The sequence below is a fragment of the Ranitomeya imitator genome, chromosome 3, assembly GCF_032444005.1.
Source record: "Ranitomeya imitator isolate aRanImi1 chromosome 3, aRanImi1.pri, whole genome shotgun sequence".
NCBI classification, from domain to species: domain Eukaryota; kingdom Metazoa; phylum Chordata; class Amphibia; order Anura; family Dendrobatidae; genus Ranitomeya; species Ranitomeya imitator.
In genome coordinates, this window is record NC_091284.1 from 40,976,085 (window position 1) to 40,992,886 (window position 16,802).

Here is a 16,802-nt window from a genome sequence, read left to right on the forward strand (position 1 = left end):
ACTGTATATAGAGGTGTTATCAGTTATTGTACAGGAGGAGGAGGTGAGTTGTGACATCACCTATTGTGAATGGTGGATCCTGTGTTATTTACTGTATATAGAGGTGTTATCAGTCATTGTACAGGAGGAGGAGGTGAGCTGTGACATCACCTATTGTGAATGGTGGATCCTGTGTTATCTACTGTATATAGAGGTGTTATCAGTCATTGTACAGGGGGAGGAGGTGAGCTGTGACATCACCTATTGTGAATGGCGGATACTGTGTTATCTACTGTATATAGAGGTGTTATCAGTCATTGTACAGGAGGAGGTAAGCTGTGACATCATCTATTGTGAATGGAAGATCCTGTGTTACTTAATTTATTAATTGACGTAGGATCCCACTTATTTTTTTTAAACCAGCAAAGGTAAAGTAGACAGCTGCAGGCTGATATTATCAGACTTGGAAGGTCCCTGATTATTGGGTCTTTCTCAGCCTAAAAATACCAGCCCACAGCCACCCCAGAAGTGGAGCATCACATTAGATGTGCCATTTCTGGTGCTTCGCCTTAGCTCTACCCAATTGCCCTGATGTCATACGGATGCCAGTAAAAAACAGACATATCTCAGTGTAGTTCACATGGACATGTTAGCAGCACCATAGATTATAATGAGTGTGTGTGTATATGTCTCTGGGACATGTGAAAATGGACACCACACGTACCGGAAACACGGAAGAATGAATTGGGCCTTAGTTGGTGCTCCATTTTAACCCCTTTCTGACCTCGGACGGGATAGTACGTCCGAGGTCAGAACCCCCGCTTTGATGCGGGCTCCGGTGGTAAGCGCACATTAAAGCCGGGACATGTCAGCTGTTTTTTGAATAGCTGACATGTGCCCGCAATAGTGATGGGTGGAATCACGATCCACCCGCCTCTATTAACTAGTTAAATGCTGCTGACAGCGGCATTTAACCGGCGCTTCGAGCCATCGAGCCAGAAATGAGCACATCGCCGACCCCGTCACATGATCGGGGGCAGGTACAGACTGGGGCTGGAACTCAGCCCTGGCATTTGAAAACACACAGGCCCATGCCATCCCCGTCCCCAAGCACCAGATGTCATATATTACTAATATTACCCTGGATGGAGGAAAGCAAGATTTACTACATGACCAATGTTTCTAATGATACCCGTGGCCTGCTGGGGTAAGTGACGAAGTCAGTGACTTTGATTCTTTTAACAATATAGCAGACAAGGCAGCCCACAACCAGACAGGCATTTGCCAGAATTGCCAGATGGCCAGTCCGGCCCTGATCAGGGGTCAACGATGCGTCTGCATTGTAACCATAGAGGTCGGATTGCCGGATTGCTATGAGCGCCACCCTGTGGTAGGCGCTCATAGCAATGCCGGAATTCAGCTACATCTGATGATCGCTCCCATGTAGCAGAGCCGATCGAGTTGTGCCAGCTTCTAGCCTCCCATGGAGGCTGTTGGAGCATGGCAAAAGTAAAAAAAAAAAAAAAGTAAAAAAAAATGTGAAAAAAATAAAAAAATATAAAAGTTTAAATCACCCCCCTTTCGCCCCATTCAAAATAAAACAATAAATAAAATCAAACATACACATATTTAGTATCACCGCGTTCAGAATCGCCCGATCTATCAATAAAAAAAAGGATCAACCTGATCGCTAAATGGCGTAGAGAGAAAAAAATTTGAAACACCAGAATAACGTTTTTTGGGTCGCCGCGACATTGCATTAAAATGCAATAACAGGCGATTAAAAGAACGTATTTGCACGAAAGTGCTATCATTAAAAACATCAGCTCGGCACGCAAAAAATAAGCCCTCACCCGACCCCAGATCACGAAAAATGGAGACGCTACGGGGATCGGAATATGGCTCAATTTTTTTTTTTTTTTTTAGCAAAGTTTGGAATTTTTTTTCACCACTTAGATAAAAGAGAACCTAGACATGTTTGATGTCTATGAACTCGTAATGACCTGGAGAATCATAATGGCAGGTCAGTTTTAGCATTTAGTGAACCTAGCAAAAAGCCAAACAAAAAACAAGTGTGGGATTGCACTTTTTTTGCAATTTCACCGCACTTGGAATTTTTTTCCCGTTTTCTAGTACACGACATGCTAAAAACAATGATGTTGTTCAAAAGTACAACTCGTTTCACAAAAAATAAACCCTCACATGGCCATATTGATGGAAAAAAAAAAAGTTATGGCTCTGGGAAGGAGGGGAGCGAAAAACGAACACGGAAAAACGGAAAATCGCAAGGTCATGAAGGGGCTAAAGAGTACTCACACTTTTTTTTTTTCTAAAATTGGCAGGGCTTGAAATTTATTGCAAATTACCGGGGGTCCGTGTCCTGAGACTTCCACAGCTCGGTCAAAACACTTGTTCCACATGGTGTATGGAGTCAATAGGAAGTCTATGGTTCTGCACAATGGGCACGGGAAAGCTAGCAGTCAGAACCATTGAAGAAGCTGTAATAGCTGCCATCTTGGTTGTCACCCAATGTTGGCACAATATAAGCCCACATGCCCACATCTCATACTTTTTTCTTCCATACTTTATCTCTAGACAATCTTTTGCAGACAGAATATTATAATGACTGTCAAAAGTGATTTGATCTCTGCACAACACAGAGTTCAGATCCCGACACTCCTGTATTCTTAAAGTGGTTGTCCACTTATGACCCCTGAGTAAACTAAGAAAGGCTTATACGCACCTCCTGCATCGGCGCCTTCCCGTAATGTCTGTGTTGGGTTTCCCGATGCTTGCGTGACATTGTTATATCATGTGACCACAGCAGCCAATGATCGGCTCTTGCTGCTGAAGTCCCCCTGACTCGAAAGTGCAGCCTGGGAGACACCTAGGACCACCACATTTGGCAGCTTGCGAGTGCCCCCCTCGTTGGCTGTGACCAGGGGAAATGCCCTGCCAACCCGCTCCTGCATTTATCCATTTACTGCTCTAAACGACTAAATACAATACCACCATACTGCTCCTCCTACATCACCGCCACCACTCACATTGTTGTCCTTGACATTTTATGGGGAACACTCCGCTGGCACTATTGTTTATAGGACACTTTTGGTTATGATGACGCTATTACCGTGACAAGAGTAATTTATGTATGACAATATTAATGTATGATAATATTACCGTGGTTCTGGGTATAGTACGTGTGACAGAGTCACTGGCACAGTATGTGAAGGGAGATAAATGTCACTGCGGTGAGTGATGTAAAACCAGAGTGTTTTTTCCTACAGCAAAGCTAAGTGCTAAGAGGGTTAATAGGAACCTATGTTATGGGCTGGTTTTAGTGGACCTCCATAGAGCGGGTGGGCGGAGGTCCGCCGTATCTTCACCTGCAGAGCCCTGACAGGACCTGTGTGAGGTCAAGGTCATGTGACCATCACATGGGATGTTAAACACCTGGACGTGAGAGTCAGTGTGGTGTTGTGTCTTGGGAGAGCAGGAACTCCCACAGAGCTCCTGGAGGAGCTAAAGGACTGTGCGGGCTACCTGCAGGGAATGGACTCTGCTACTTTATTTGTTTTGTTTACCGTTATGCCAGCAAGGCTCTGTTTATTTTGCTGAATGCTGCCAAGGTTTATGTCATCCACAATAAACCAGCTGGTGATCTTCTACCCGAACGGTTCTTGTGTCTACCTGGGAAAGCAGCTGAGTGTGCCAACCCCTCACATATGACACCAATATTTATGAGTACTGTATGGTCACATTAGTTATCTGTAGAATAAGACCGCATTATTTACGATTCCTGTATGATGACATTAGTTATGTGTAGAATATGAGTACTGTATGGTCACATTAATTGTGTGTAGAATGACAACATTATTTATGAGTACTGTATGGTGACATTAGTTATGCGTAGAATCTGACATTATTATTTATGAGTACTGTATGGTGACATTGTGTGTAGAATGACAACATTATTTATGAGTACTGTATGGTGACATTAGTTATGCGTAGAATCTGACATTATTATTTATGAGTACTGTATGGTGACATTGTGTGTAGAATGACAACATTATTTATGAGTGCTGTATGGTGACATTAGTTATGTGTAGAATCTGACATTATTATTTGAGTACTGTATGGTCACATTAGTTATGTGTAGAACATGACAGCATTATTTTTAAATACTGTATAGCAATATTAAGTTAAGTGCAAACTATGACAGAATTATTTAAGATTAGTGTATGGTGACATTAGTTATGCGTAGAACACGGTAGCATTATTTATGAGTACTGTGTGGTGGTTTTAGTTATGCCAAAATTATTTATAGGTTCTATATAGTAATATTAGTTATGTGTACAATATGATAGCATTATGTATAAATACTATGTAGTGAGACTAGTTATATGTAGGGTATAAGAGCATAATTTACAGCATTTGATCGCTATGGCAATATTAGTTCTGTGAACAGTTTGACAGCATCATTTATGAATACTGTATGGTGACATTAATTATGTTTATTATGACAAAGTTATTTACATTTACTTTGTGGCGACATTAGTTATGCATATAATATGACAGCATTATTTATCAGTAATGTAGAGTGACATTAGTTATGAGTACAGTTTGACAGCGTTATTGATAAGTGCTGAATAAGTGACATTACTTGTGTGTACAAGATAATAACCTTACTTAGAAGTACTGCATAGTAACATTAGTTGTGTGCATTATTACAGCACTATTCTTAAGTGCTATATAGCGATATTAGTTATGTATACGATATGACAGCATTATTTATGGGTACTATGTGGTGATATTAGTTATGTACATTAAATGACAACACTGTTTGAGTTCTTTATGGCGATATTAGTTCCATGTACAGTATGACAGCTTTATTTATGAGAGCTGTATGACGACATTAGTTGTATAGCGAGTAATATTTATGGCAATGTTGTTTATTCACCTTATAAAGGGGGCAATGATTCAAGTCAAGCACTTGTCTGCCACATATTCTTCTGCCTCTGGTCTGGCTTTTTGGTCGGACTAGGTTTTATCGGGAATTTATGGCTACCACATGATTATTATGTGGCTTTTGTTAAAACGTTGTCCTTTTCAATGGTTTCTTATGTTTTTTTTTTTTTCACTCTCATTTTAGATTTTCATTGCAGCGTGTTAGAATGAGTTTTCCATACCAATCGCTTATGTGTTTATTCTTCTCGTTTCAGTATTATTTCCGATAAGGCGGTTGAAGTCATTGTGCCCACATGATCACCACGGCGAGAATCCCCGCTGATAAACCTGTGCGCATTTCCTTCAGTCTTAATGACTCCGCAGGTACTGCATTTATCTCCTTCTTCCTCAATGAACAAGAAACCAGACCACACATCCCACGGAGGATAAGATCTGCCGTCCGTTATCTCTATTTGTCACAAAGGATCCCTTATAATGAATGCTGCAGAATAAAATATGTACGAGCCGAGGCTCTGTTCACTCGCTGCTTATGGAAGTGTTACTTTTATCATATTTAAAGGGATCATGCAGAGAATATAAAAATTAGATCATGAGCTTATCCGAGTTAAAGAATAAGCTGGTGAAAATAATTAGAAAAAAAATAAAATTCTGCTTCAAAAATGGAAAATGTAAAGCAGATGATTCTCTAAATCATTACTGCCAAGGATTCCTCAGATTTAGGGTACGTTCACACTAGGCGTTTTTTCTGCGTTTTTCTACTGCAGCAAAACCTGATCTCTTGGCAGGAAAAAAGCTGCAGAAAAAACAAGGTGTTTGTTGCGTTTTTTTTTTTTTTTTTTAGGTTGTTTTGACATGCTAGATTTGTCTCCTGTGCATGCTGATGGAGTTTAGTGTTGGAAAAAAAAAAGTCCCTATTCCATAGAATCAAGTTTTGGCACAAAAACACAGGAAAACCAGATTTTGGTGATTTTGGTGCGGTTTTTTTCAGCATTTTTTCACCACCCATTCATGTCAATGAGTGAAAAATGCTGAAAAAAAAAAAGTGACCAAAAAAAACATGCAAAGCACAAAATACTGATGACAAAAAAAACGTATGCATGGGATTTCTGAAATCTCATAGGCTTTGCTGGTACTGTAAAAATCAGCTGAAAATTAACAGAAAAACGCAGCAAGAATGCCTAGTGTGAACCTATCCTCACGAGATGGCAGGATTCATTAAATACATGTGAAAGGGTCCCTCCGATTATGTGTGTCCTTACATCAATGATATGAAAAACATACCTATAGACATTACAGGTTATTTCTAATACAGTGTCTAAAGGGGTCTCTAAGATTTTACCTTTTTTTTTTAGATAGAGAACATGACATAGAACCTCAAAAAGATGACTGTTCTAAAAGGGAATCTGTCACCAGGTTTTCGCTCCACCCTCATGATGTAGGGGCAGAGACCCTGATTCTAGCGATGTGTTACTTACTGGGCTGCTGACTGAAGTATTGATAAAATTTAGCTGCTGGAAATCTACCAGTTCTCTGACTGCTGAGCTCTTTAAAACCCCGCCCACACCACTGATTGGTCGCTTTCTGCCCAGGTATAGAAAAGTTACCAATCGGTGGTGGGGGCGGGGTTATTCAGAGCTCCGAAATATGGAGGACTACCTAGCAGCAGGTTTACTAGTCCTCTAGTGATATTTTTCTGGTGATAAAACTGTGATTTTATCAAAACTACAACAAGCAGCCCAATAGGTGAGATATCAGAGAAGTCAGTGTCTCTGTCTCTACATTATGCTGCGCTCAGATTAGGTGGCAAAAACCTCGTGATAAATTCCCTTTAAAAAGGTCCACTGGGATATAAGTAGATCTTCACCTAGATTACAAGGTGATACAGTGTCTAAAGGTACCTTCACACTGAACAACTTAACAACGATATCGCTAGCGATCCGTGACGTTGCAGCGTCCTGGATAGCGATATCGTTGTGTTTGACACGTAGCAGCGATCAGGCCCCTGCTGTGACATCATTGGTCGGAGCAGAAAGGCCAGAACTTTATTTCGTCGCTGGATCACCCGCTGACATCGCTGAATCGGTGTGTGTGACGCCGATTCAGCGATGTCTTCACTGGTAACCAGGGTAAACATCGGGTTACTAAGCGCAGGGCCGGTGTCTGTCGCATCCCCCGGCGTTCTGCTTCCCTGCACTGTGTCAGCGCCGGCCGGCCGTAAAGCAGAGCACAGCGGTGACGTCACCGCTCTGCTTTACGGCCGGCGCTTACACAGTGCAGGGAAGCAGAACGCCGGGGGACGCGACAGACACCGGAATGTAAGTATGTAGTGTTTGTTTTTCTTTACATTTACACTGGTAACCAGGGTAAACATCGGGTTACTAAGCGCGGCCCTGCACTTAGTAACCCGATGTTTACCCTGGTTACCCGGGGACCTCGGCATCGTTGGTCGCTGGAGAGCTGTCTGTGTGACAGCTCTCCAGCGACCACACAGCGACGCTGCAGCGATCGGCATCGTTGTCTAGATCGCTGCAGCGTCGCTAAATGTGACGGTACCTTTAGGGGATCTCTCAGATGATAGTGTTCTTTCCATAGATTTATATAGATAGATGACAATTCTAATTAAAGCCACTACCTTAAAGGGTCCTTCGGATCAATGTCAGCTCCAGGTTTATTTGAGCCTTTGGGAAACACAGTCCCAGTGGGAACCTCTTCACTTTTAATTTTTCAATCCAGACTTACAAGAATTTTTTTATTTTTCAATCAAAAGAGTTGTGTAAGGGTGGTTTCATTTGTTTTTTTGGTTTTTTTTTGTGGCACAACCACAGCATTTACCATTAGCATTTTAGGATCTAAACTACTTTTTGAATTCATTTTACCATATTTTTTTTTTTTTTTTAGGGAATTTGTAAGCAAGATCTCACCCCCAAAACTATTTACAGTATGTTTGTCTGTAGCAATACCTTTACATAGCCAGTCTGTTCCTCCATTACTGATATGCAAATGAGGCTGAGGAACTACTTATAGATCTGAAGCCTCTGTCACTCCAGCTCTATTCCTACTGCTTAACTGCTGGCTCCTTTGCTTAAAGTCACACAGCATAGAGGCTGGCAATCATGCAGGAGGAGATGGCGCTGAGCCCAGAATAGAGCTGGAGTGACAGAATCTTCAGATCTACCATAGCTCGTCAACCTCATTTGCATATCAATTCAAATGCTGATTTCTCAGTTAGGGCTCATTTCCACTTGTGATAGACAAATTGGTCCGTAATCTGGACCGAAAAAAGGGATGAAAAGTATGCGTTTGTCATGCGTTTGTGATGCGAGTTCAATGCGTTTTTTTTTTTTTTTTTTTTTTTTATTGCACCATCCGTTTTACATCCATATGCAATCCGTTTTTTTTCTCTGCAACTATTTTTATACAGTCATTTACAGGACTATTTACAGTGTTCTATGACACATAATGGTAAGGTATCCGTAAAAAACGGATGGAATACGGATGTTCCGTATGCCATGCATTTTTTTTTATCGCACCCATTGACTTGCATTGGCGAGTCCGATTTCGGCTGAGAAAAAAATCGCAAATGAAAAGACACCTATTGAATAACATTGGTCCGAGTGCAATCCGATTTTTTTTTTTTATCGGATTGCACTCGTCCGTTTTACTCGCAAGTGGAAATGAGCCCTTATAGAGGAACGGACTGGCCATTGCCTTTGAATTTCTGAGTTCACCATATTGGACAAATATTTTGATATTTTATTGGTTTGAACAGTTGCGCTCACACGGTGATACTAATTATTTTATTTTGTTTTTTAAATTTTATTAACGTTTTGGAAAATGGAGGATGATGTGAACTTATATATTTTTCTCCTTAGGGTATTTGAACATACAATCACTTAATTTGCTTGTCCGATGCACTGGAATGTTTTACTATTGTAGTGTGTTGTAAAGCGTCCAACCTTCCATGAAGCCCAGCCTGTGCCTCGTAGCGGTACAAACATGGCAGACACAGGAGCCTTCAGTAGGGCATTGGAACAACACCTTCCCCCACTTCCAACCGCTTCAATGCTGCTGTCACAATTGACAATGGTATCTAGGAGGTTAAGCTGCTGCAACTGGAACTTGCTCCAGTCCCAGCAGCTTGTGCGCCAGCTGTATTAGACAGCCAGCACCTTTTCTTTATGGAACACACTTAGCTCCTGAGCAGGTACGGACTGGGGCTGAAATTCAGCCCTGGCATCTGAAATCACACAGGCCCATGTTATCTCCATCTCCAAGCATCAGATGGGATATATTACTAATATTACCCGGGATAGAGGGAAAACAAGATTTACTACAAGACCAATATGTCTGATGATACCCGTGGCCTACTGGGGTAAGTGACGGAGTCAGCGACTTTGTGCTCCGTCACAACTCTTAACAGTATGGGTGTCCTGATAACACAGATTTTGTTAACAATGCAGCAGCAAGGCAGCCCACAACCAGACCGGCCCTTCTGGCATTTGCCAGAATTGCCAAATGGCCAGTCCGGCCCTGCTCCTGAGCGCTCTCCATACATGCAGTGCAAATTAAATTCTGGGCAGAGTGGACTCTGCAGAAACCAAACTCCCCTGCATCTGGCCTGGTTCACCAGGTGTTCGCACAGACCCTGCTTCAAGTTATCAGATCCATTTATATAGAATAGATTGTCCTAGGGATTACAGGTTATCTCTAACAGTGTTAGGCTAGTTTCACATTTGCGTTTAAATCCGCAGTGTTTAATACGCATCCACAAAGGGTGGAAAAAACGCGTACAAACGCGGCGTTCTTTAGACGCATGCGGTACCGCATGCGGTTAAAAAAACGCCGCGTTTGTACGCGTTTATATGCGGTTTTTCCTGCATTTGCGTTTTTTGTGCGCATGATGAGAAATTTCACAAGAGAAAAATCTAGATAACCAGACACCGGCAATGGGACTACTGAGGGCGTGTATTATGGGATTTCTTTATATAGACCCCAGAACAGCTGTAATATTCAGATTTTGCTCCTGTATCCTGTGTCATAATGGATCTTCGCATGGAGAGCTTTGATTTTAAAATGGATTTAAGCATCAAGCTGTTTCTTGTCTGTGCTTTTGCTTGGGAGCAAGACAGAAATCGCGAAAGATGGAGAAGGAGACAACATAGGCGTTTTTGGAGACACCCCATAATCGAACTACGTGAGAGCCGGGGAGCCTATCACACGCTGTATGGCGAGCTTAATGCCAACCCGGAGAAATTCCATGAATATACAAGGATGTCGCAAGACTCTTTTCGGGATTTGCTTGCTCATGTCCAAGGAACCATACGGAGACAGGACACCCAGCTCCGTGGAGCGATTCCACTGGAGGAACGTCTGCTGGTTACATTAAGGTACGTTACAAATCTAAACCAATGGCAGTCCAAATTTTGTGTTTTCAGACATGTATGTTTTTGGTATTTTCCTATCTTTCTTTAGCGTAAACACACCATAAATAGAATAGATTGTAAATTTTTTTATTTTTTGATTATTTTCTTCCAGATTTCTGGCAACCGGAGAGAGTTTATCATCCCTCCTCTTCCAATACCGGCTTGGAATATCCACCCTGTCTGGAATAGTTGCGGACACCTGTCGGGCTTTGTGGAATGTACTCCGGGATGAGTTTATACCCGTACCCACCGCGGACATGTGGCTTGAAATAGCTGAAAAATTCTGGAGTGTGTGTGATTTCCCAAACTGTTTAGGAGCGGTGGATGGAAAGCACATCCACATTATCAAACCTGCCAGAACCGGATCGGAGTTTTTCAACTATAAAAAAATATTTTTCTGTTGTGCTCATGGCAATATCTGATGCGAACTGTCGCTTCATCGCTGTGGACATTGGAGCTTTTGGCCGTGGCAACGATTCCCAGACTTTCAAGAACTCGGATATGGGCCGGCGTGTGTATGGCAACAATTTCAATTTTCCCCCGCCACAACCTCTCCCCAACACTGAAGGTCCACCGATGCCATTTGTTATGGTTGGGGATGAGGCCTTTCAGATGTGTGAAAACCTACTGAAGCCATATTCCAGTCGGGACTTGAACCACACTAGAAGGATCTTTAACTACAGACTGACCAGGGCCCAAAGAACAGTAGAGTGTACCTTTGGCATTCTGGTCTCAAAATGGCGCATTCTTGCATCAGCCATAAATCTAAAAGTGGAAACAGTCGACGAGGTGGTCAAAGCCTGTGTGGTTCTGCACAATTACATAATGACTAAAGAGCGACCCAACATTGAACTGGATGAACCAGTTGCACACCCACTGCCCGATTTCCAGCATTACCCGCTGCGGTCAACTGCAGCAGTTGGTCATATGCGGGACCAATTTGCTGACTTTTTTGATTCAGATATTGGACGTGTGTCATGGCAGGACAATGTTGTGTAAATGTCCTTTTGTAATTAGATCTGTAACAGTAATTTTCTACAATGATAATAATATTTCTCATTATTAAACCTTAGTTTTGGTTGTGTTGACCGTGTCTCCTATGTTTTTCCTCTACAAACCTAGTCTGTCCTAAAACTAGCAGTATTTGGTCTGTATTTAATATCAGTATTTGTAATCAAAAGCCAGGAGTGGGTGTTAAAGGCAGAGGTGCTAGTTATTATGTTAATATCATAATTTGCCTCTAATTGTTCCACTCCTTGTTTTGGCTTACAAATACTAATCTAAAACACTGATCACATACATGCTTGTGTTATGGCAGCCATGTTGCTTTACGCTTGGTGACGTCATTGCGTCCTGATTCTGTTCTGCAGTATCCATTGGACACAGACTGAAGAGACAATGACTGTCACATTCAAGAGATCTATACTCATGAAGTCAGGTGTTAGAAATAATGAATTCATGATGCACATATAACAGCCTCATGAATTTACTATTTCTGACACCTGTGCATGTGAGCATAGATATGCCGTGTATGACCACCATCGTCCCTTCTATTTGTGTGTAATAGATTATGTACACAGAAGAGAAAATGGAGGTTATCATGCAAGGCAGTTCTCTACTCACCAGGTCAGGTGTCATAACTAATTTGTTTTTTTGACACCTGACCAGTTCAGTAGAGTTCTGCACTGTATTTCCTCCATTTTCTCTTCAGACTGCAACTGAAGTCACAGCAGAAAGAAGAGATTATGGAGATAATACATCTATTATTTTTTGGCCCACCTCGTATCTTTATACTAAAGACACACAAAGCTGCAGTCTTTTTTATAACTACTGGAGATATGATGTGGCCCAAAAATTAAGTGTGTGGCGAAGTTTCTTATTTGGCGCACGGTGTGTGTTGCCGGCGGCGATAGACACAATAAACCAAACATAATTGGGGCAAATCAAATTGTATTAATTTTTTAACAACCAAAAAATTTATTTAACTGTGCCGGCTTGGGGTAGAGTGATGTAAACAGGGGGTGTGAAGCACTGAGACCTGGCTAACCGTGGACGATGCAGAGGTGGCAGGAGAAGGGGCAATGAAACTAGTGGGGTCTGGTAGTTCGGGGATGGGGCTTGACACATGAGAGGCTTGAGACGCACTGGAAGGGTGAGACAAACCTAACATTAGACACATTGGGAGGTGAAGGGGGAGGAATGCTAAGAGTTCTCTGTTTTTTTTTTTGGGGGGGGTGGTTTAGTTTGCCGGGTTCTGGTATTGGTGGGCTCATGTGGCGTGTTGGTGGGTGACCTGTCGGGGTCCGGCTGCACTGTGTCACAGTCCATAGCGCTCGTAGAGCGTGCAGCCATGCCAGAGTCCATAGCGCTCGTAGAGCGTGCAGCCATGCCAGAGTCCATAGCGCTCATAGAGCGTGCAGCCATGCCAGAGTCCATAGCGCTCGTAGAGCGTGCAGCCATGCCAGGGTCCGGCTGCATCGTGGTGTCAGTGGAGGAGGTCCAAGCAGGAGCAGCGGTTGTCACGGTGGTGGAGGTGGGATGTCCAACTGCACTCGGCATGGTGCTGGCGCTGTAGCGGTGTCCGGCTGTGGAAGGAATTGAGGTGGCCGTGCAGTGGTATGCAGCAGAAGTCGGCATTGAGGTTAATCGTGACAGTGAAGGCACAGTTGGATATGCTGACACTGTCTGCTGGAAATACCAACTCTGCTGCATAGCCTGCACTTAAGCAGCATTGCAGGCCTGCATGACACTCAGCTGGAGATCAGGAGTAAGGTGTTCCAACATGCCCTGTACAATTTGGTTAAAAAAATGATGTGCTGGCCTCTGGAGGTCGGCTTTCACTTGATCAAGGCTTTTGGTGATGTCCTGGATACGTGCATTCAAGAGGCTATGTGAAACATCCATTAGGTCACCCAAAGCCTTGATTGCTTCGTGTAAAACCGAGCTCAAGTGCAAAAACTCAGACATGAGTGACCTGTCCAAAGCCCTCTGCCGCTGCCGGGAGGAGCCCAAAAAAAAAGGGGCAGTGGAAGAGGACTGCGAAAGGGGAAGATCTGATGGACCAGCTCCCTGGTCTCCAGTTAGTGTGGAAGGTCCACTTGCTGCTGCGCTGCTGGATGGCTGGGACGGGTCCGCGGCTCTCGGATGAAGGACCGCTCCAGAACATGGGCCAACAGTAGTGGTCCATGTGCTGCGAAAAAAGGAAAAAGAAAATTAATACCAAAAATAAACCAGATGCCAAATCCTGTGGAATAGAAACATACATAGTATGGCAATGCAATACAACCTATTGCACGTGATAAATACTTACGCTCTCTGGGCAAGGACCGGTCTTAAAAATGCCAGAACGCGATGGTATTTGTACGTTCGGATCCTTGCTCCTGAACCACTGGGAACACGGCTCTCTTGACGCAGGTCCTTGTTGAAGCGGTCCTCAATTGAACGCCAACGTGTTTTGACTTTGGCCACTGTTAAAAAAAAAAAAAAAAAATGGTCACAAAAAGGACTTTTGGCCGTGCTCACACAACTGTGTGGGATGACAGAAACTCCTGAGAGTTTCTTTCATCACACACAGTCGAGTTAGCACAGCCAAGGTCTCTGCTGCTTCACACTGCAGTGCAATACTTACCAAATGCATTTCGGACCCGAGTCGGGGCGTTGTCCCAGCCATCCCACAGCTCTTTGGCCACCTCATTCCATAGGCGCCGCAATGTGACGTTGTTTGAGTGCAGTGGATCCCGGGTGTCCCACAACGGGACTCACTCCTGGACCAGGGAGATGAGGAGTTCATTCTCAATCAGATCATCCTCCCGTTGTGGACCCTAAAAATTAAATAAAGTCATTAAAGTTTGGTCAATTAACATAAGGAAAAGAAATAAAAAAGATGCAGAGAAATGGCATGAATAGGAAAGTCAACATACAAAAGCATTCCAGAAGAAAAAAGTTAAGAAATACGAATGGAAAGAAAGGAAGATTCAAGAATATTACAGGATACAGTACATAAAACAGTCAGTCTTGTATACGTACCCGCTGCAGTCTTTCCACCCGACTTTGACTCCGCTGCTCCTGCCCAGTCTCTGCCGCAGATGAAGAATAGCTCTAAAAAAATTAAAAACAAAAATTGTCCCATGTGTGGATGTGACGGTGAATACTTACCAATCTGACGAGGCTAGTACTCCCCTCACTGACATGCTCGACTTCCGACGGCCCAGGAAGAAACTCCTCATGAGAAGAAGCCGAAGAAGAAGACATTCTGATGCATGTAGAAAGAAAGAAATGGCAGAAATTAGGACATGTAGAGGCAGAAAATAGAAAATAAAGGCATTGGCTAGGATATACTCACATTGTTCAGAGTCTTGTTTTCTCAAAGGTGCTGTGGTCCGTGTGTTCTGCTTGGCTGTCTGCTGTGGTCCGTCTGTTCTGCTTGGCTGTCTGCTGAGTAGTGACCGGCAAATGTCCACTACCTCCCTTTATCACCTACTGTGTGGGGGATGGCTTATCAGTGTCTAGGCATGTTTTTCTCTTGTGGAACGCATGCGTTCACGAACGCAACCACACGCATGTGCTTCTGAACGCATGCGTTCATATTGACAGCAATGCGTTTTTTTGTCGCAAACCTTGCGCAATCGACCACATGTGTTTCCAGGTGGCAAATTGACGCCTCTAAAAATTACTACATGTTGCATTTCTGCGCCAAGCCGCAAACGACGAAACGACGCATGCGTCATCAAACGCGACAAAACGCGAAAAATCACAAACGCATGTGTTCCTAATGTTAAATATAGGAATACACAACGCATGCGGATATATGCGGTAGAAACGCTGCGGACACAAACGCAAATATGAAACCAGCCTTACAGCTGCCGCTTCTACTTACCTCTCTGGGCTTCGTGCCGGCTCCTCCTCCATTGTGGTCGTCCCCGCCGCTGTTTCTGCTTCTGTGTCCGCCGCTCCGCTTCCTCCCCGCCGCTCTCACCGCCGTCTTCTCTGCTGCTGCCGCCGCTGTCCCCGGGCTTCCTGTGCCGCCGGCAGTGTCTAAACAGTCAGTTGAATCCAACGATATTGAATGTTTATATGTATTGGGGCATCCAACCTCACCCCCGACATATGATACCAGGGTAGATATTGATCAGGTAGTTTAAACTCAACCCCCTCAATTCTTTTGTTCTCTGGGAGAACTGCCTTTGAAAAGGTGTCTGACACCAGCTTTCTCCATTCTCCCAATCGAAAACACATGAGCCGACATTGATACTTTTTTTTTCAGATAACTGATGTGACATGTGACATAAACCCTCAGAGAAGTGACAGGTTTATGAGTCGCCCGCTTGGGCCGTGGAGTACTTGGTACCCGGTCCGTGGCACTGGGACTCAATTAAAAGGGGAAAGGACTTTTAAGGGGAATTGTGGATAAAGTCTATTGTTCATGACGCACTTGTGGTGTTCGTTCAGTAGGGACCGACGCTGCTTAAAGGGGTCCTCTGGGGTGATGTTATGGCAGCTAGATGGTATACCTTCCCACGGGTGAAGTAGGTCCCCAGGGCTCCTGATGTATAGGTGAAGATGTTGAGAGGTGCAGTGAAGAACGAGGGCACAGGTTTGCAGTCTTTACCTGGTTTACTGTAGCTTCAGGCAACTGCAGTCCAGGGCACCAGACAACAGGTACAGGCAGGGTCTGGCCGGCTTGGAAGCAAATCAAGAGTCCTCTCACCAGGTGGAGATCAAAGCCTTCCTCCAAGTGCGGTGGTGATGTGGTCCCTTACTGCCTAAGGCTTCACATAAGGTCCTCACAGCTCCTCTCTGTCCCCCATAAAGGTTAGGACAAAACCCGTATGACACGTGAACTGGGCCTTTTTACAGGGTCTCTATCATTGACCCGGGCCCTATAATTATCATTGTGTCTCCTGGGTATCAATGCGGACAGGTGATCTACAATCCAGCTGTCCTGCAGGTTTCAGCTATGCCACTATAGAGTTCAGCACGGCCACGGTTTTCCGGCTACCGGAATCTGCATTAGCCAGGTAGCGTCTTCTCAGCTCTGCTCCCTGGCGTCTCTCTCCTGTGCTTTCTCCCTCCTGCTCTCTTTTTACAAGTTGTTCTTTCCTTCTCAGTTTCCTCTTTCCGCCAGGAGCTGCAGACCCCCATGTCTGCTCAGCTATTCTCCTATCGTACCAGCTCCGCCTTGGCTGATGTTCCATGACAAGCTCCCTTCTGGCAATCTCTCTCTCCTGGGGCTGTAGTACCTCAGACTACAGGGCCCCTTCAGACTTGCTGGCACTCACTGCTATCTGCCCTCTCCTCTGTCTTTCTGACAGGAACTAACTGAACTCTTTCCCTCCCGATCAGAATGTATTTATAGGGGAGTTCACCCTAAACCAGGTTTAGAGCTCCCCCTTCTGGCCTGGAGTGTGAACGTGTTGTATGTGAGATTTACCT

General features: G+C 43.9%; 1 protein-coding gene across 1 annotated transcript in view; it reads left to right on the plus strand.

Moving 5' to 3' along the window:
- Positions 1-5,220: 5,220 nt before the first annotated feature.
- The window catches only part of MAP3K7CL (MAP3K7 C-terminal like), a 51,995-nt gene continuing 40,413 nt past the window's right edge, over positions 5,221-16,802 (plus strand). The window contains exon 1 of the mRNA XM_069760034.1: positions 5,221-5,310. Coding sequence (XP_069616135.1) covers positions 5,241-5,310 — 70 coding nt within the window. The 5' untranslated portion in view covers positions 5,221-5,240. The remainder of the gene's footprint in view (positions 5,311-16,802) is intronic.